A 20047-nucleotide genomic window follows, 5' to 3' on the forward strand; every position below is an offset into this window, starting at 1 on the left:
ATGGGACTCGACATTAAAGAATGCTCTACACCACCGCTATGGGTCTGTATTGAGAAATTCCTTGTGTACCACGACATTGTATGCCTCTACAAAACGCATATTCTCTTTGTACTCTCCCTCGGTGTAGCTGTATGTGACCCCAAAACAAAGAATTTACTCCGACCTCAAGAAACCAAGCTTCTTCCAATTTTCATAAATGTGCCTACCACACTTGCGATGTTCTGCCTCAGGAAGTTCTAACTCGATAGCGTGAACAAGTCCTTTCTGTTTATCCAAGATTATGGTTAGATCCTTCCCAAATTCCAAGCCGAGATATGCCTTCAGCTTTCTCACAAACCATCCCCAAGTGTCATTTTTCTCCTCTTAAAACTTCCCACGCGGTGGGGTACATCCTATTATCGGTATCTCTCCCAACTGCTGCAAGAAAATCCTTGTTTAAATCCCTCTTCAAGAAGCATCCATTAAGTCCGACAACAAGTCCACAACAACTCTTCCAAGCAGTAGGAAATTCTTTAAAGAAAATGTAGAAGCAGTCAAACATTTGAGCACCATTAACCTCTATTGTGCATAAATCAGTGCTTATACCTTGGTTTGATCTACGCAACTCTGCTTCATAATCCCATAGCTTCCCAAATTGTGTTGTCTGAGCTTCAAGAATTGTCCCTAATGCAATGTGTCTTCCTCTGCAGCACTTAGATATAGGTACAACAATGTCATACTCTACCTTTATAGCATCATTGATCGCTGAAGCTTGTAGATTGACATTTCTGCGTAATTCTTCTCGAAAAAGACCAACAATCACACCTTGCTTCAACATTGAGATCTTTACCATGGTTGTGTTTCATGTGACACACTTTCACCATCCACTTGTTAATCGGCTTCTTCACTTAACAATAAACTCATAAAAGACATTTCTCTTTGCAACAAATCACTCCAATCCTGAATGACTCTGACCTTGCCATCTTCACATCATATTGAGTATTCATTGAATACTTTAAGAGCTGGTCTTTAAACTTTAACCCGCTGTTGAACTTTTTAAATAGCCAATATAAAGCGGGTTTTCATAATCACAATGGTACTTGTCATTCCCTTTAGCCTTCCCTTTTCCTTTACGCTCTTGATTCCATTCTTCCTATTCATCTTCTGACTCTACTGGTGTGTCTGGATATTCAACATCTACTGACGCCCTCACATCTTCACTATCATCGTCTTTTTCTTCTTCTTGTATACCATTTCCATAAGCTTCTATAATGGGCGCATTTTGTTTGTCCTTCCTCAAAGACAGACTGAGACCTAGCATCACTAGCACCATCTGTTACATGAACAACAAACTTCATCACCAGCATCTTCATTATCATTCAGATTTTCGTTACAGACAGCTTCATCGTCAAGAGGATTCACAGTCAGATTAGCTTCTTTACCTGTTTCCTTTTCAGCCAGATTCTTATCTTCTGATTCTTCTGGCTCGTCATCTTCTTTAGGTCTATCAAATTCATCATTCTCATTGTGTTCTTCCTCTTCATCACCACATTCTGCATCATCTCGTTTGTAGTCCGCAAGCTGAATCACACCAGGTATGTGTTCTAAGCATTCATGTTCAACAAACAGTTCCACATTTATCGCTGACTTGCTCGTATAACGTAGCTGTCACATCTCCTCATCGTATCTATCATATACATACTGAGTTCCTTCATCTCCTTTTTCTGATTTATACCAAATCAAGCCAACTGGTGCTCTAATTATGGCTTCTTCTTTGCAAAAATCAACGAACATATCCCACACTATGTCATCGATCTTCCACTCCACATATTTTCTCCCTAATTCACTCAAATACTCATAATCTTCACCGATCTTCTTCATTGAACCACAAAAATGAATCTTCAATTTGATTTCCTGTGAGTCCCTGTTATAAAAAATGAGTCTTTAACGATTTCTAAGAGACAAAGAACGAGGTAGAAGAAGTGAAGAATCAAGAGACACATACAAGATAGAAGAAGTGAAGAATCGATACAAACTTACGTCATTTTCCTTCAATCTCATCAACTTTGGTTTCTTCTCAACGAAAATCGTTTTCCTCGTTCTATGTTAGTGTTAAAATCTCTGTTCGGAACTACGCTAGGCCCTAGTCGGGCGGTAATTCCGGACCTAGCGAGTTACCAAAATTATTGGGATTAAGCGGGGATTAATCGAGGATTAGTTTTAATACTTTCATTATATTTATATGCGTATATATAGTCACATATGTGGAATAAAACAAAGAAGTTGATGTATCATAGTGGTCCGGTCTTATTTTTTGCCGCTAAACAACCCGACTTCGAACCCCAGCAGTGTGTTTTAATTATTTTCAGTTATTAAACTTGTTGGACAAAGTCCCCCAATCGACTGACTACTCAAAAAAACGAGGCAAAATTTTCTTCTATATAAGGTATTTTCTACTGGGTAAACATGATAAAGATATATGGGCTTTGTAATAAGCCCAACAAATATCTTTAGAGTTCTTTTTTAAAAAAATTTTGAGTTAATTATTAGGTCGATTAATCTAATAATGGGCCGATTAATCGGCAATAAGTTGATTAATTAAATTGTTGGGCCGATTTATCATCTAATGATTTTTTGGTCAGATTAGAGTAAAGTCCCGGCAGAGTGGTTCCGATCAGTGATTAGCCAGGTGCCTAGGCGGCTAAAGGTTGAGTGTTTAAACTATTAGAATGTGTCACCTTCAAGGTTTAAAATGCTACTTTCCTCAAAAACTACAGAACTTCGATACATTATATATATAGAAACTACAGTTCCAATTTGCTGACCCATTCAAGTTATCTCTCTTGTCTATCTACCTGTCTGAATCAATATTTTTAGACTTATTCTTGGGTTCACCCCTATAGTGAACCTAGAGGTTCACCCAACCAATAGGAATCACTCATTTCACAATTGATATCTTTTAACTCCATCATCAAAACACAAAAACCTAAACTCTAAACTCTAAACTAAAAACATTAAACACTAAATCTTAAAAATACTAAATCCTTAATCTTAAAAAGAGTTTAGAGATTAAGATTAAGGGTTTAGTATTTTTCAGATTTATTGTTTTAGTGTTTTTGATTTAAAATTTAGGATTATCCAAGTGTTTATAATTTACCCAAGGGTTTAGGGTTTAGAGTTTATGATTTAGGGTTTAGTATTTCGATGATGGCGTTAAAATATCTATTTTTTTGCATATACTAGAGTTTAGGGTTTAGAGTTTAAGATTATCCAAGGGTTTAGCGTATATCCAAGGGTTTAGGGTATACTAAAGGGTTTAGGTTTTATGATTTAGGGTTTAGGGTATATTTTTTGTGATATGTTAAAAATATTTTTTTTTAAATCATTTTTTTGTAACTACTATTATTTTTATTTATTTTTATTTTATTTATTTTTAAAACATAATATAACTTGATAATATTTTGTTTCCTTTTCTAAAAGATATCAATTATGAAATGAGTGATTCCTATTGGTTGGGTGAACCTTTAGGTTCACTCTAGGGGTGAACCCAAGAATAACTCATATTTTTATATTTGTTTTTCTTTTTTTGAGTGGGTTGATTTTTATTATTAATAGGGCTTGCCACATTCTGTTACAGTCACAAAATCTAAAGAGAACAAAAAAGAAAACTAATGGCAAGCTCCGAGTCTCTCTTGCTGGTCACTTCCCAACAAGATTCATTGTCCGATTCAATTTCAAACTCGATCTCGGAGACAGTCCGGAGAAGACCCATCAAAGTCTATTTCGCTGTCTGTTCCGGCTTTCTATTCATCGCTTTGTACGTTGCTTTCGTCGTCACAGACGGTTCTATGAAAGTTTAGAAAAGGAGGCAACTTTAGGTCTAGAAAATATGCTTCATTGACTGACTGCTCAAAGAGCTATTACAAGAGTTTATATACAACTTAGAAGGATCTAGAACTAGGGCAAACTCTAAAGCTGTAAAGTAGGATTAGTCCTCAATCACAGACTCAAGTAATGTGTATTTGTTGCTAAGTGTGGTCCTTTGCTCTCTGTCTCTAACGTCTTTCTTTACAGGTACGGAAGATGCAAGCTGGAGAGGATTTGTCTTTACTTGAGAAGTGTTGGTGGGCTTGTGAGTTGTTGGGCTTGACACAGTGGGCTTATTACCTACAGCCCCCCTCAAACTTGGGGTGGGCTCTGCAACACCAAGTTTGGCTCGGAGCAGAACGAAAGGACGCCGTGAGAGAGGCTTCGTGAAGATGTCGGCGAGCTGCTCAGTCGCCGGAATATGCCACGTCTCGATCAAGCCTAAGGCAACTTGCTCGCGAATATAGTGAAAATCCGTATCGAAGTGTTTCGATCGGTTGTGAAGCGCCGGATTGGCACTGAGATAAACCGCCGAGAGATTGTCGCAGTGCAGCAATGTGGGCTTATACTGAGGAATATCCAGAGCGCGAAGGAGAGCAGAGAGCCAATTGAGTTCCTGAGCGGCAGACGTAAGGGCCCGATACTCCGCTTCAGTGGAGGATTTGGAGACAGTCGGCTGACGCTTCGCGGACCACGAGATCAGATTGGGGCCAAGCATCGTGCAGAACCCGGTGGTGGAGCGACGAGTCTCCTTGCAGCCAGCCCAGTCGCTATCACTGTAAGCTTGTAGATTAAGCGTAGTGTTCTTCTTAATGTGTAGTCCCATCTTGATAGTCCCTTTCAAATAACGAAGAACACGTTTCAGGAGAGCAAAATCAGACATCGTCGGAGCATGCATCCGTTGGCAAACGAAGTTAACCGCGTACTGAACATCGGGACGCGTAATGGTGAGATACTGAAGTTTCCCGGCCAGGCTTCTGAAGTAAGTGGGCTCAGGGAAGAGAGTAGTATCAACATTGTCAATGCGTTGCGGCAAGGGAGTGGGCATAGGATTGCAGTGAGACATAGAGGCTTGATGTAAGATGTCTTCAGCGTAGGCAGTTTGATGCAGAAATAGGGAGTCACCGTGAGTCTCTATTTCAATGCCGAGAAAGTATTTGGGAGCACCAAGATCTTTCAAGAGAAAGCGTTTGTGTAATGTCTGCAGCAGATCAGTCACTTGATGTTCATCAGACCCAGTAAGTAGAATGTCATCTACGTAGAGCAAGAGAATTAGAGTCTTGTTGTTGATGTGATAAGTAAAGAGTGACGGGTCCGATTTGTTGCAGGTGAAGCCATACTCCAAAAGGAAATTGCTGAAGGTGTTAAACCAGGCTCTCGGAGCCTGTTTAAGGCCGTAGAGAGCTTTGGTTAAACGACACACATGATGAGGACGTTGCGGGTCAACAAAACCTGGAGGTTGCATCATGAAGACAGGTTCATCGAGATCACCATGGATAAACGCATTTGAGACATCAAGCTGTTTCACCTTCCAGCCCTTTGCAACCGCTATGTTCAGAACCAATCTGATTGTGGCTGTTCGAACAACTGGACTAAATGTCTCAAGGTAATCCCAGCCTTCTTCTTGATCATACCCTTTAGCAATTAATCTCGACTTGAACTTTTTGATAGTGCCATCAGGATTGAATTGAATTTTGAAGACCCAACGGCAGCCAAGAACATTCATATCTTCAGTTGGCGGTACCAAAGTCCAGGTATGAAGCATGTGTATATTTGTCATCTCATCTGAAACCGAAGCATTCCACAACGGATGTTTAAGAGCAGCAGCAATAGATTTTGGTTCCTCAGTGTCATATTTAGAGGCGAGTAGAGCATATCTCGTATTGGGTTTAGTGATACCAGCTTTAGCACGAGTAGTCATAGGGTGATTGTTTGGATTGTTGACAGGAGCAGCAGAGGGAGGTGGAGTTGGAGCAGGGTCAACAACAAGTGGTTCTGGGTCAGCAACCAGTGGTCCTTGATCAGCGATCATTGGTTCGGGATCAACATGGAGAGGTGGTGGTTCTGGAGTAGCTGGGGGAGGAGGCATGGGAGGGATTAAGGCTCGAGAGAACGATGATGATGGAGGTTCCGGTACGGTCTGAGAAGCTACTGGAGATGCCATCTGCCACGCCTTAAGTAAAGGTGAGTCATAGCTAGGGACCAGGTGTTTAAATTGATTTTGAAAGGGTAGAGTGTCTTCATCGAAGACAACATGTCTAGATAAGTAGACTCGACCGGTAGGAGGGTAGAGGCACCTGTAGCCTTTGTGTTGGTTCCCATAGCCTAGAAACACGCACTGTAGAGAACGAGGTTCTAGTTTGTGTGTTGAAACTGACCGTAGACAAGGATAGCACCCTGACCCAAAAACTCTAAGCACTGAATAATCGGGTTTCTGTTTGAATAAGACTTCATAGGGGCTTTTATCTTTCAGGACTGTCGAGGGAAGCATGTTGACTATGAAGTTCGCAGTGTTGAAGGCTTCCACCCAATATCGGAGAGGAACATGGCTGTGAAAAATCATGGACAGACCAAGTTCAACCAGATGTCGATGCTTCCGTTCTGCCGCACCATTCTGCTCCGGTGTGTGTGGGCAGCTAAGGAGATGCTTGATCCCATGTTGACTCAGGTGAGTAGTCATAGATTTATTTACAAATTCCCCACCTCCATCACTTTGAAACACCTTAATTTTAGTTGAGAATTGATTCTCTACTAATTTTTGAAAGCCAACAAACACTGAGAAAAACTCTGACTTAGCACGTAGTGGATAAAACCAAGTATAGCGAGAGTAATCATCCACAAAGATAGCATAGTATTTGAACCCTTGATTAGAAACAACTGGTGATGGCCCCCATAGATCACAATGAATCCGATCTAATGGGTGCAAAACAAAAGAAGTAGAAGTAAAAAACTGCAGTCTTGAACTCTTCCCCATCTGGCAAGGCTTACAAACGGAGGTGACTTTGCTCTTATTGACTGAAATTGCCTTGCTTTGTTGTAGTTGTTGGAGGACTCTCGGATTTGCATGACCAAGACGATGGTGCCACACGCTGTCTGAAGCCGCTGTCTGCCTGTTGGAGAAGAAAGCTACAGCACCGGGAGTCTCCAACACATACAAGCCATTACGCCTGTTTCCCTTGGTTACCACCTTCTGAGTGGTGAGATCAATTACACACACTTTCTTAGCATCAAAAAAGACTCCACAAGGGTAATCATCACATAGTTTAGAGACTGACATCAGTGACTTTTGTATGTCAGGACAAACTAAGACTTCAGATAGAGGGATCATACCTGAAGGTGATGCAAGGGTTGTAGTACCAGTGTGAGTTATCGGAAGAAAGGTCCCGTCTGCAATCATGACTGTGTCATTGCCCTGATAGGGAGTAGAGGCTTGAAGATTGTTGGTGGATGCCGTGATGTGAGCAGAGGCTCCAGAATCAGGGTACCAATCTCTTCCATTAGGATCTGTAATCTGTAGCGAACTGAAGGCTTGAGTAGGGTCCTGACTTTGGTAGTTATTGTCGAACCTGTTATAGCATTTCAGGGCAGTATGACCCACTCTCCCACAGATCTGGCAAGTAGGTCGGTTTCCAGTGTTGGCAGGAGATGATTGATGCTGAGAGAAGCCCCTGCCACGAGTCGTGTAGCCACCTCTGCCTCGGTTTTGTTGGAAGCGACCTCTGCCCCTCTGGTTTTGTGAGTACGGTTGAGGCTGGTGTTGGACATTGAAGGCTGCGTGAGGAGTGACTGTGGAAGAGTCTTCATACGAGAGCAGTTTGGCGTCAAAACTCTGGACCTCCGAGACTACATCGTTGAATGTAGGAGCAGGAAACTTGGTAAGAGAACTTTGTATTACAGTTGAGATTGGGTCATATTCTCTGCCTAAACCGTTGAGAAACCCAAAAATTTTCATAGACTCGTCAACAGGTTTCCCAATAGCACTTAGAGAGTCACAAATAGTCTTGAAATCTCGAACATACACTGACAAGGTTTTCTCTTTCTTGGTGATGAGCTGCAGACTACGACGAAGGGTGAACTCCCGTGCAACGGAGCTCTTGTTGAAGTTATCAGAAAGAGAGAGCCACACCTCTCGAGACGTGGAGAGTGTGTGTACTGAGCCGAGAACTTCTTCGGATAAGGTACCGAACAACCACGACCTCACTAGTTGGTCTGTACAAAACCAGTAGTCATACTGGGGGTTGGGTTCTTCAGTGCGAACCTCATTGTTGACGACGACTCTTGTTTGAGCAGGAGCTGGAGTACCACCGTTGACAAAGCCAAGAAGCTTCTGGCTTGAGAGAAGGGACTCAAATTGAGTCTTCCACAGCAAATAGTTGCTGTCAGTAAGCTTCAAGGTAACTGAGTTGAGGATATGAGCATTGTTAGGAAAGGGATAGGGATTCACTGGATCTGCCATTGTTTATACCTGTTAGGGTTTCAATAGCTCTGATACCATATGAAAGTTTAGAAAAGGAGGCAACTTTAGGTCTAGAAAATATGCTTCATTGACTGACTGCTCAAAGAGCTATTACAAGAGTTTATATACAACTTAGAAGGATCTAGAACTAGGGCAAACTCTAAAGCTGTAAAGTAGGATTAGTCCTCAATCACAGACTCAAGTAATGTGTATTTGTTGCTAAGTGTGGTCCTTTGCTCTCTGTCTCTAACGTCTTTCTTTACAGGTACGGAAGATGCAAGCTGGAGAGGATTTGTCTTTACTTGAGAAGTGTTGGTGGGCTTGTGAGTTGTTGGGCTTGACACAGTGGGCTTATTACCTACAGGTTCCACACCTAAAAATGGCACAAATGATGAAACAATGGCGGAGACTGGTGCTCGTTTGGCCGGCGTGTCCGAAAAGAGGGTTTGGAAAGTTTTCGATGCTCGGAACGGCGAAGCATTTGCGTGGAACAACACCAATGTTGTCGTGGCAACGAACGGCATTTCATTTCCAGCCCAAAAAAAAACTGGATGAACGGTATTAACAACAACACTTGGTTTATTAATTACTAGTGTTTTCTCCCGTGCTACGCCCGGACAACTCTTGTATAATTCACACTGGAAAGAAATGTTGTTTTGAATTTTACATTATTTTTCGTGATATTCTTTTACATTTTTTTCATTTTTAATGTTATACAGTATATTCTATAAAAATCTACAGATACAATATAAAAACAAAGTGTATACATTTGAATCTTACCTGATCAGTAGGTCTTGATCTAGACATGAATATTTCTCCTTTTCTCTATCACCCGAGGTTCTTAAACTCCATTTGTTTCCTTTTACTTATTCCTACAACTTTTTTCCTTTCTTCTTGTGGCGAATCTAAAAAATTTAGATGTTTAGTTAATAAGTGTGCTTTAAGGTAAAACATTGAAAAACGAAAGGTTGAAAACTTACTTGAATTGGGAATTTATAGTTTTACTAACCTGAACTTTAATCTTCATCCGCCAACTTCGATGTATGCTCTCGCCTATCAAACCATAGCATATTTGTGTTCTTTTTCTTTTTTTTTTCGTTGAAAGAAATGCTTTTCGGAGAGTTTTGGTGTGCCACAACTTGGCAATAAATATTTTGATTTTCATGTAGAACTGTAGATTTTGAAATGTAAGTGTAGTTACGATCATAAGAAGTTTTTGATCATATGTCTGGTTAGAAAAAGAAAAGCTATATGTAAATTAAAAGAGGAAAGAGTACCTGTGCGTAGAACCACACAAAGTGATAGAAAACTGAGTTTGGCGTTATACATGGAATCAAGTGTAAATTAAAAGATGAAAGGGTTCATGAAAAAAAATCAATTTTTCCAAGAAAAAAAATCAATATAATTGATATCGTAAGTATAATTTGAGCATTAAGAGTTTGGGCATTTTTAGAGTTACTAACCTGACCTTCATCTGCCAACTTTGGAGCATGCCCCATCCATCTGTCGATTACAAATCTGTGTTCTTTCTGAAGACTATTGTTGCCACTTGCCACCATTTGCCCAAAGACTGTTAAGTATGAATTCAGAATTGTAGACTGGATAGTTGAATACACTCATAATAAGTTTTTGACTTATCTGGTCAGAAATTCAAATTTTACCACACTTTGAGAATTATGAGCTGTTACAAAATTCACAATTTCTCAACGCAAATGGAGTTGAATTTGTTAATCTTATCGTGAGTTAAATCTTCTCTAAAAATAAACATTAACCGTTTCAAAAAGATCGTGTGGTCATGCGTGGCTGAGAAATATTTGGGATGCTTTATGAGTAGTTTATTCAGAAAATTTTAAAAATTGAATTTTTAGCCAAAATAAAAAATAAAAATTAAAAGCATTTAAAAGATAAATATGATAAAGTCACGAAACTGGTTTTCTTTTTGTATTTAAAATCTTTTGCTTTTACCTTTTTCTTTAAATTTTAAATCAATGCCACATGTCATATTTTGATTCATTAGATGACTTGTACTTTAGTATATAGGGATATATAAATAATTATAGCTAAAATAGTTTTTTTTTTAATGTTTCCACTTTTTCCCAAACAACATCGAAGAATGTTGGGGAATTTTCAAAAATACCATTTTTAAGATACCATTATTCATCTTTACCACCACTAAAGACATATTTTCAAAAATACCTTATTTATTAAAATGGTAAAAACTCTTATATCTTTATTTTTATATGCTTTTCAAAATTCTAATCCCAAATTCTAAATCCTAAACCTCCAATTCTAAACTCTAAATCCAAATCTTCAACTCTAAACCCTAAACCCTAAACTATATACCCTAAATTCAATATCCTAAACCCTAAACCCTAAAGTCTAAACTATAAACCCTAAATCCTCAACTCTAAACCCTAAATCCTCAACTCTAAACCCTAGACTATATACCTTAAACCCTAAAACATTAAATCTAAACCCTAAATCCTAAACTTTCAATTCTAAACCCTTCATTAAAAGTAGTGGTAAAAGTGGTTAGTGTAAACATGAAAAGTGGTACTATGAAAATGGTATTTTTGGCAATTTCTCAAGAATGTTTGTGATCTTTTTTATTCTTTAGGTTTTTAAGTTCCACAACGTTATGTAGTTAAGCAACTGTGATATCCAGTATTTACAATTTCAAATCCGGAGAATTTTAATCAGTAATCAAACAATTAACTGTATTACAGTTTATTTATTTATTTGTTTTATTGTTTTTATGTTTTTTTGTTGTTTCCCCATTCGATGGCGTATGTGAATGGCAAATTTTCGGCTTCTCCGTCTGTAGATCCTAATGGTAAGCTCTAGATCCTACGTTGAAGTCTTCTTCTATTTTTGTGCTTTTAGAAGTTTACATATTTTTCCTTTGACCTTATATTTTTTTCCATAAAATGGAAAACTTATTATCAGAAATGGATACATCAAAAAAAGGCATGTAGGCAAACATTATATGGCAACAAGGCATGTAGTTTGCAGACCGTCATCAAAAAAATATTGGTAAATATATATGGCAACAAGACACGCCGTTTTTTTAATTATTTTTAACACCGTCGAAAAAACATATTAAACCCAACATAACATATTTATATCTCTATAATATTATTTGAGAAGTCAGTTTCTTATGTGTCGCGTTCACGTTTACTCTCACGTTGGTTGATTACAATGATACCCTTCATAAATTAAAATTATTATATTTAAATATTATTGTTGAAATTTTATTTACTTTTCTTTTTAAAAGTTTACAAATAACATATATAATTAAAAGGAAACATGTATAAAGTAAAAAAAACAATTTAAAACGAAAATATATGTATATATAATGTGATTTCATCAGAAAGGAAATTTCACAAAATAGTAATATTCCATTTAAAAAGAAATATTTTAAATAACAAAAAAATACTTTTGAAATGATAAAATATTTTAAAACATGTGAATGTCCCCCTCTATATTCTTTACAAACTTTAATTAGATGTTTACCAACTAATTACGTGCATAGATTTTTGATAATAGATCATTATCAGCAAGCTGATTTAATAACTTTACTAAGCAAAGAGTGTGAATTTTACTCTTGATTTCTATAGGAAAGCTGGAACACCAAGACCACTATGGAACGCAGCATCTCAAATCCTCATGGCTGTAGGGTATCTACTAATGGCTTTTGCTGTGCCCAATTCACTTTACATCGGTTCAATGGTGGTCGGAGTTTGTTATGGTGTCCGTCTAGCCATTACTGTACCCACAGCATCAGAACTCTTTGGTCTCAAATACTATGGTCTCATCTACAACATCTTAATACTTAACTTACCACTCGGCTCGTTCCTCTTCTCTGGTCTCCTCGCTGGGTTCCTCTACGATGCAGAGGCTACACCAACTCCTGGTGGGGGCAACACTTGCGTCGGAGCTCATTGTTACCGTCTCATCTTCTTGGTGATGGCTTTAGCTTCTATTATTGGAGTCGGTTTAGATATTCTGTTGGCTTATAGGACAAAGGACATTTATGCTAAGATTCATGCTAGCAAAAAGGCCAAGAAATCTGGTAGTAGCCTGAGTTAAGAATTGTTTCGATCTAGATGGTTCATCATGATTTTTTTAGTTTGAGATACTGATGTTCTTTTACATGAATGAATATTGGTTTCATGACACCAGTGTAAAATTTTCAAGATTTTGTTCATATTTTTTGTTACATAATCGAATGAAATTTTACTATTATCATATCTAGTAATAACAAAATTTTATTGGTTGGTGAACCCAAAAATAACTCTAAATTTTGACTGTCTCTATAATTTAATTATTGAGAAACGGAATGTTAAACAACTATCCAGGTCCATTGTTCTATAAGGGATGGTACCATTTCTTCTATCAATATAACCCAAATGCAGCTGTGTGGGGTGGCATTGTTTGGGGTCATGCCGTGTCAAAGGATCTTATACACTGGCTTCACCTCCTCTTTGCCATGGTTCCTGACCGATGGTACGACACTAACGGCGTTTGGACCGGTTCGGCTACTTTACTTGATGATGGTTCTATTGTCATGCTCTACACTGGTTCCACGGACAAATTCGTACAGGTTTTGATTTTTGAAGATCCTTATCTTTGTTTACTAAGTCTTTTGATTCGTAATCCTTTTGAATTTATATCAGTTACTATTTTGATATACTTATGAGAGCCTTATATAATATATATATATATATAGTTCTTTGATAATTTTGAAATTAGTTATTATAATGCATTTAGGTCCAAAACCTTGCCTATCCTGAGGACCCCAATGATCCACTTTTGTTGAAATGGACTAAGTTCTCTGGCAACCCGGTTCTCGAACCCCCTCCGGGTATCGATGCTAAGGACTTCCGTGACCCAACAACTGCGTGGAAGACATCAGCCGGTAAATGGCGGATCACTATTGGCTCCAAATTCAATTGAACAGGAATATCTTTGGTTTATGACACAGTCGATTTCAAGACCTACGAGAAACACGATATACTGTTGCACCAAGTCCCAAACACAGGAATGTGGGAGTGTGTTGACTTTTATCCAGTCTCAAAGACTAAACACCATGGTCTTGACACTTCGGTTAACGGACCGGAAGTTAAGCATGTAGTGAAGGCTAGCATGGACGATACTAGAATTGACCATTATGCAATTGGGACATACCATGATTCTAATGGAACATGGGTCCCGGATAATCCTTCGATTGATGTCGGGATCAGTACCGGTTTGAGATACGATTACGGTAAATTTTATGCATCCAAGACATTTTACGATCAACATAAGGAACGTAGGTAGAATCTTGTTGGACATGGGTTTTACCCCCAACAAAGCCTATAAGATAATGGGCTCAGTCCATTAAAAGGGAGGTCAATAGGAAACCCTAGACCTTATCTTTCTATAAATAAGGAGGCACTTCCTCCCTAGAAAGGATCTTCTTTTTGCATCTCAATCATTTCATCTCTACATCTAGAGAGAAACACCACATTACATGCTTTCTTCTAAGCACTTGTAACCCTTTGTTGTAGAACTACGATTGGCTTGATCCCCTTTTGGGGTACGTAGGCATCCCTTCACCGGGTCCAGCTACAATCATTTAACCCATTTTTATGATGATTTCTCATAAACCTCCATACAAATTCATTGTCTGATTCCAACAAACACTTCCAGCAAATCGACCATTTTCCCAACCAAAACAATTGGCGCTAGAAGGAGGGGGCCGAACCCAACGTCAAATCTGTTGTTTGGCAAAGTCGCTACTCAAGACGAATCGGTCTCTCGCGGTTACTCGGGAAGAATCACTCTCTCGCGGATACTCGGGACGAATCGCTCTCTCGAGGATACTCGACACGGTTCGTTCTCTCGCGATTACTCGGCACGGTTCGCTTTCGCGCAGTTACTCGGCACGGTTCGCTCTCTCGCGGCTACTCATGACGAATCGTTCTCTCGCGGTTACTCGACATGATTGCTCCCTCACACTTACTCGGAGCAGACCGGTCTCTAGCAGTTACCTGGTCGCTCTCTCGTAGTCACACGACGCTCGCTCTCTCGCTGCTACTCGGAGCAGATCCGTCTCTAGCAGTTGCTACTCTCTCGCAGTTACTCGGAATGGATCGCTCTCTTGTAGTCACTTTGCTCGAGATAAGCTTGCTTCTTCTTCACCCTAAAGATAAGCTCTTTACTAAATTATCGCATCTTTTTTTATCACTTTCAAATTAGTTTGATTGCTCGCTTATTAACTACGCAAGAATGGTCATTTCTTTTGGTTTGTATTGATCTAATCTTGTAATGCTTTTTGTGAACTAGAGCCGACTACAATCGTCAAGCCAAAGGTCATTGAGGTGGTCCTCATACTTTGAAAGACGAACTCAAAGTCTTTCAAAGTGGCACGAGGTTCATGGGCGAGCAACCACGAAGCATTTCACCGTCAAATCATTGTTCGGCGAAGTCGTTACTCGACGAGGATCACCCTCTCACCGTTACTCGGCACAGCTCGATCTCTCGCGGTTACTCGGCACGGCTCGATCTCTCGCCGTTACTTGGCAATGCTCGTTCTCTCGCCATTACTCGGCATAGCTCGCTCTCTCGCCGTTACTTGGCAAAGCTCGTTCTCTCGCGGTCACTCGGCTCGCTCTCTCGCGGTCACTCGGCTCGCTCTCTCGTGGTCACTCGGCTCGCTCTCTCGCGGTCACTAAGATTGCCTTCTCGCGGTCATTCGGCTCGCTCTCTCGCCATTACTCGACACAGCTCGCTCTCTCGCCGTTACTTGGCAAAGCTCGTTCTCTCGCCATTACTCGGCACAGCTCGCTCTCTCGCCGTTACTTGGAAAAGCTCACCCTCTCGCAGTCACTCGGCTCGCTCTCTCGCGGTCACTCGGCTCGCTCTCTCGCGGTCACTCAGATTGCCCTCTCGCGGTCACTCGGATTGCCCTCTCGCGGTCACTCGGCTCGCTCTCTCGCGGTCACTCGGCGCATACCGCTCTCTCACTATCAGTCGTGACGATTCGTTTGTGATGGCTTGTTCATGGTGGTACGTTCATGACGATGTTTGTGGTGACTTGTCCTTGACAGCTAGTCAACTGATACTTCCATCCATAGCGACTAACTCGGGTGGTTCAGAACACTGTCCACACAGATCGTTTACGCAACTATCCCCGAGTAAGCTCCGATTGGAATCAGAAGTATGTCCATGACAGCTCGTCCGAGACAGTCCACCCACGACACTTCGTTTATGACAACCTAGCCATAACAGCCTGTTCATGACAATTTGTCTACGACATGAGTATACGATGAGTCCATTATCTTATAAACCTCTTCCTAAAGTTCGCAGAGATCAACTTCATCTCTCTCAACGAACTGGGGGGGGGCTTACTGTTGGACATGGGTTTTACCCCCAACAAAGCCTATAAGATAATGGGCTCAGCCCATTAAAAGGGAGGTCAATAGGAAACCCTAGACCTTATCTTTCTATAAATAAGGAGGCACTTCCTCCCTAGAAAGGATCTTCTTTTTGCATCTCAATCATTTCATCTCTACATCTAGAGAGAAACATCACATTACATGCTTTCTTCTAAGCACTTGTAACCCTTTGTTGTAGAACTACGATTGGCTTGATCCCCTTTTGGGGTACGTAGGCATCCCTTCACCGGGTCCAGCTACAATCATTTAACCCATTTTTATGATGATTTCTCATAAACCTCCATACAAATTCATTGTCTGATTCCAACAAACACTTCCAGCAAATCGACCATTTTTGGATCAAACAAATCTTATGGGGTTGGATTGGTGAATCTGACAGCGAAGCAGCTGATGTACAGAAGGGTTGGTCTTCTGTTCAGGTTTGATTTCTTAACCTAACGTGGTATGAAAAATAAGGTTTTGGGATACTAGTTACTTGTTGTCTAAGTTAGGCTTTCAATTTGATCAGGGAGTCCCGAGAACTGTTCTCTTGGACACAAAGACGGGGAAGAACTTAATCCAGTGGCCAGTTAAGGAAATCAAATCTCTAAGATTAACAAGCAGGAAGTTCCAAAAGAAGGTTAGACCAGGGACAGTGGTTCCGGTCGATGTAGGTCCCGCAAGTCAGCTAGACATAGAGGCTGAGTTCAAGATCAAGAAGGACGATCTCGAAGTAATCTTTGGAGATGACTCTGTGGAGGACGACAAGGAATTCAGTTGTGAAAGTAGCGGTGGAGCCACCGCACCTGGGGCTTTAGGACCTTTTGGATTCTCTGTTCTTGCTGACGAAAGCTTGTCGGAACAAACTCCGGTTTACTTCTATGTGACTAAGGGGAAAGATTGTAAACTCAAGACTTTCTTCTGCACTGACACCTCAAGGTAAGCAATTCTTGTTTAACATATTAACCAATCAACAAATTTCCTTTTAATCATATATTAATCAAAGTAACTCTTAATCAATAGGTCGACCATGGCAAACGATGTTGTGAAACCAGTATACGGAAGCTTCGTACCTGTCCTAAAAGGAGAGAAATTGACCATGAGAATCTTGGTGATACACTGATACACTATATATTTAAACCTATTAATAGTTCCTAGGTATTCATACAATAGTTTCAACGAACAACAACTAATTTAATTAAATGTTGCTAATTTAAAATCATTTATAGGTGGATCATTCGATAGTCGAAGGATTTGGACAAGGTGGAAGAACATGTATTACTTCACGGGTATATCCAACAAAAGCCATCTATGGAGCTGCAAAGCTATTCTTGTTCAATAACGCGATTGATGCGACTATCACGGCGTCTTTTAAGGTCTGGCAAATGAACAGCGCTTTTATTCATCCTTAATCTGCTGCAGACGATCTCGGTGTTTCTTCTAGCACCTGATTATTATCTACAAACATTATCCTCTTTTTTTCTCTACTATTTTGATTGTTGTTATATAATAATGGGTGTGTGATTGATTCATCATATGATATGAGTCACGAAACTAAAAATGAAATTTCTTTTTTCATTTTATTTAAGTAAAATGGACTGCGTTCATTGACTGCTCCAGTTGTAGAATACGAAAACCCTTTCTTTTTAACAAAGTTTTTAACAAAAATCAAATCCTAAAGTCAACTACTGTTCTGGGATATAAAGTATTTATACCAAAAATTAAGGGCCTCAACGACTCATGGTTTTGGAGACTATGAGCTATGATACAACAACAATGAAGAGATGACCTCATCTTACTTAAGTAGATTAGTTTTGAACTTGAAAAACAACAAACAGAGACATGAAACAGAAACAGAAACTAAAAAACGCTTGTTGAAAAACAACAAACAGAGACATGAAACAGAAGTAGCCATAGTTTTGAACTTGAAAAACAACAAACAGAGACATGAAGAACAACAAACAGAGACTTCAACTTAAACTAATTCTTGAACTTAAACTGAGACTTGAACTTAAACTTCTTCTTCAGACAACATTAAGACAACAACTCAGTAATGAGCTTCTTCTTGAGAGCTTCTTCATAATCATGTAGCGGTTCTTGTTTTCCAATTAAACTATCTTCAGTTCATATTTCTAATACAACACTAGTTCTTCACACAAAGCAAAAAGAAACAATATACCAGTAAAACAACCATACATACACTAGATTCATCACTGATCGTCAAAGAAGAAGGGACAAGGGAGGTGCTTCTTACAGTGCTGCCAAACGTTTCCGGAGAGATCTTGAGCCTTCTTGGTGGCGTCTGCAGCCTTCTTCCCCCATTTTCCAAGCGTGTCCTTCACAGAGTTCATTGTATCTGTCCCCCAAAACCAAAATCGATCAATCAATTAAACACATAAATTCGAGATCGGATGATGCGAAGTAGCTTACTCTTGGGGACAGTGGAAGGAAAGACGTAGGGATTGAACTCCGACGACATGGTGGTGGCGGCGTTGCCGGAGATGGGAGAAGGAGGAGGATTGACGTCGTTGGGATCGAGCTTAGGGTAAGGAGTGATAGTCAGAGGATTGAGGAGCTTTGGGCTCTGATTCGGAGGGAGTAGAGATCCGGCTGGCGTCGTGATTCTCTTGCCCACTCATGCTTTGATTCTTCTTCTTCTTCTTCTTCTTCTTCGCTATTCTTCCGTTTTTTTTTCTACGGGAGAGAAATAGAGATGAGAGAGAGAGAGAGAGTTCAACGTATGACGCGTGTCCATAAGCTACGTCTCTTCCGTCCCCTAATTAAACAACGTTGCTTCTATTAAAAGATAATTTTTATTTTTTTCAAATTATAATTAACCTAACAATCATGATAAACAACAGCGATAATGATAGCTCTAATGAAATTACGAGAAACATCTCCTTACTATTAAAAGAGAAACACTTTTAAAAAGTAACCTTCAAAGTGTAAAATATTTACAGACATGCCATTTACTGACTTGTCAACATGAGAGTTCTCCTCATAGTACTTTTTTTTTTTTGCTAAATGGTAAATATCATTGACCGTCAATGAAGGTTCGGTTACAAAGCTAGCTGCAACCACATTCTGCCATAGCTATTTTGATCCTAGTGATCGCAAAAAAAAGTAAAAAAACCACTAGGATACAAGAAATTAACTCCAAGCTACACACAAAGGAGCCTTGAAGTTAATAGGTTCAGCTCAAGTAAAACAACAATATAATCCCCTAATGGAAGCCTTCTTGCATAAGCAAGAGAATAGCCAGTGAAGATCAGCCGAGTACTCACCGAAGTGGCTCCAAGCAGGCATCGACGGATGCGTCTGGCATACGCTCCGGAGCTCCGCTGGAGGAGGACCTCGACCAAGCATCCAAACTATCTCGACTGAGAGACAAAGACTCTGCCTTTGCAACGCTGTGGAACACTGAAGCTCGAGTTACGGTCAAGCGTTGGCGGTACAAACAAGCTCCCAAACCGCCCACGCGACATACTAGATACAGCAGAAACAACGAAGGAGCACAATGCCAAACTTGTCGGAGCTTTGAACAGGGGCATGAAGCACAGCAGGAGACAAAACTCTCCTAGAAAGCATGGATCGCACAAGGTAATAGAGAACTCCACTGAAAAGCCTGCGCGTCTCCACGTGAGGTTGTCCTCAAACCCTAGCAGAGGACGTCGGTAGCAAGAAAGGGAGTCGAACATATCACCCTAGAAACCATGGTTGCTGTCACTTGAGCTAAAGGAGATGTCCCCAACGAGCTCCTCAGATTCGCCGTTTCGTCTCAGACCATGGAAAGAGACGGGGAAGCTCTACAATTGCGACCGACGGAGGAGAGAGGGGAGAGCAGAGGAGACGTAAAGTCGGAGAAGAAGAGGCAGTGACGCCCTTCATTCCGACACATCCCCGCGGCGGAACTGACCCAGAACCGCCTTCAGACAAACCCTAGATCTACCTAAACGACGGTGCCTCCTGTACGCAAACGAACTGTCTCGACATTGCCTCTCTCCAGAAATGCTGGGAACGCACCCAAACATCAATTCTCCACCGGATCTGACCACAATCCGGCGAGAGCCAGAGCAAGAGGAGCAAGGAGGAAGAGAGGAGCTCGTCGCGAACAAGGAAAGAGGAATTGGATATAGGGAGAGAAGGGATGGCGGATCGACGGGACGCACCCTCTGCCGACCACCTTAAAGAAGAAGCTAATTGGATCTGGCCGAGAAGAAAGGCGTTTGGGGGAAAGAGAACAGAGAGAAAAAATCGCCTTCTCTTGCCTCTCTCTTCGTTAGCTGCTATACAACTTTTGGATTTGTCATAGTACTTTTAAATATAG

At 40.4% G+C, this 20047-nt stretch overlaps 1 protein-coding gene, 1 long non-coding RNA gene and 1 pseudogene across 3 annotated transcripts; 2 read left to right on the top strand and 1 right to left on the bottom strand.

Moving 5' to 3' along the window:
- The first annotated feature begins 3650 nt into the window (after positions 1 to 3650).
- LOC108843581 (acid beta-fructofuranosidase 3, vacuolar-like) lies at positions 3651 to 17166 on the top strand (annotated as a pseudogene).
- LOC108834231 (protein NUCLEAR FUSION DEFECTIVE 4-like) lies at positions 11829 to 12547 on the top strand. Its single transcript, XM_057006988.1, has one exon. The coding sequence runs from the start codon at positions 11969 to 11971 to the stop codon at positions 12389 to 12391; it is 423 nt and encodes a 140-aa protein (XP_056862968.1). The 5' UTR covers positions 11829 to 11968; the 3' UTR covers positions 12392 to 12547.
- A 331-nt stretch (positions 17167 to 17497) lies between the features above and the next one.
- LOC108843583 (uncharacterized) lies at positions 17498 to 20047 on the bottom strand. Of its 2 annotated transcripts, XR_001948339.2 has the most exons (3): positions 19005 to 20028; positions 18151 to 18496; positions 17498 to 18076 (listed from the first exon to the last, which is right to left on the bottom strand). It is a non-coding gene; the product is annotated as an uncharacterized LOC108843583 (long non-coding RNA). The 2 variants fall into 2 exon arrangements; XR_008944244.1 differs by having other exon boundaries at positions 18151 to 20047.

Source organism: Raphanus sativus, chromosome 4, assembly GCF_000801105.2.
Source record: "Raphanus sativus cultivar WK10039 chromosome 4, ASM80110v3, whole genome shotgun sequence".
NCBI lineage: Eukaryota > Viridiplantae > Streptophyta > Magnoliopsida > Brassicales > Brassicaceae > Raphanus > Raphanus sativus.

Bases quoted from the DNA above. Each gene is read 5' to 3' on its own strand.
- LOC108834231 (XM_057006988.1), top strand. From the start codon at position 11,969: ATGGCTGTAGGGTATCTACTAATGGCTTTTGCTGTGCCCAATTCACTT.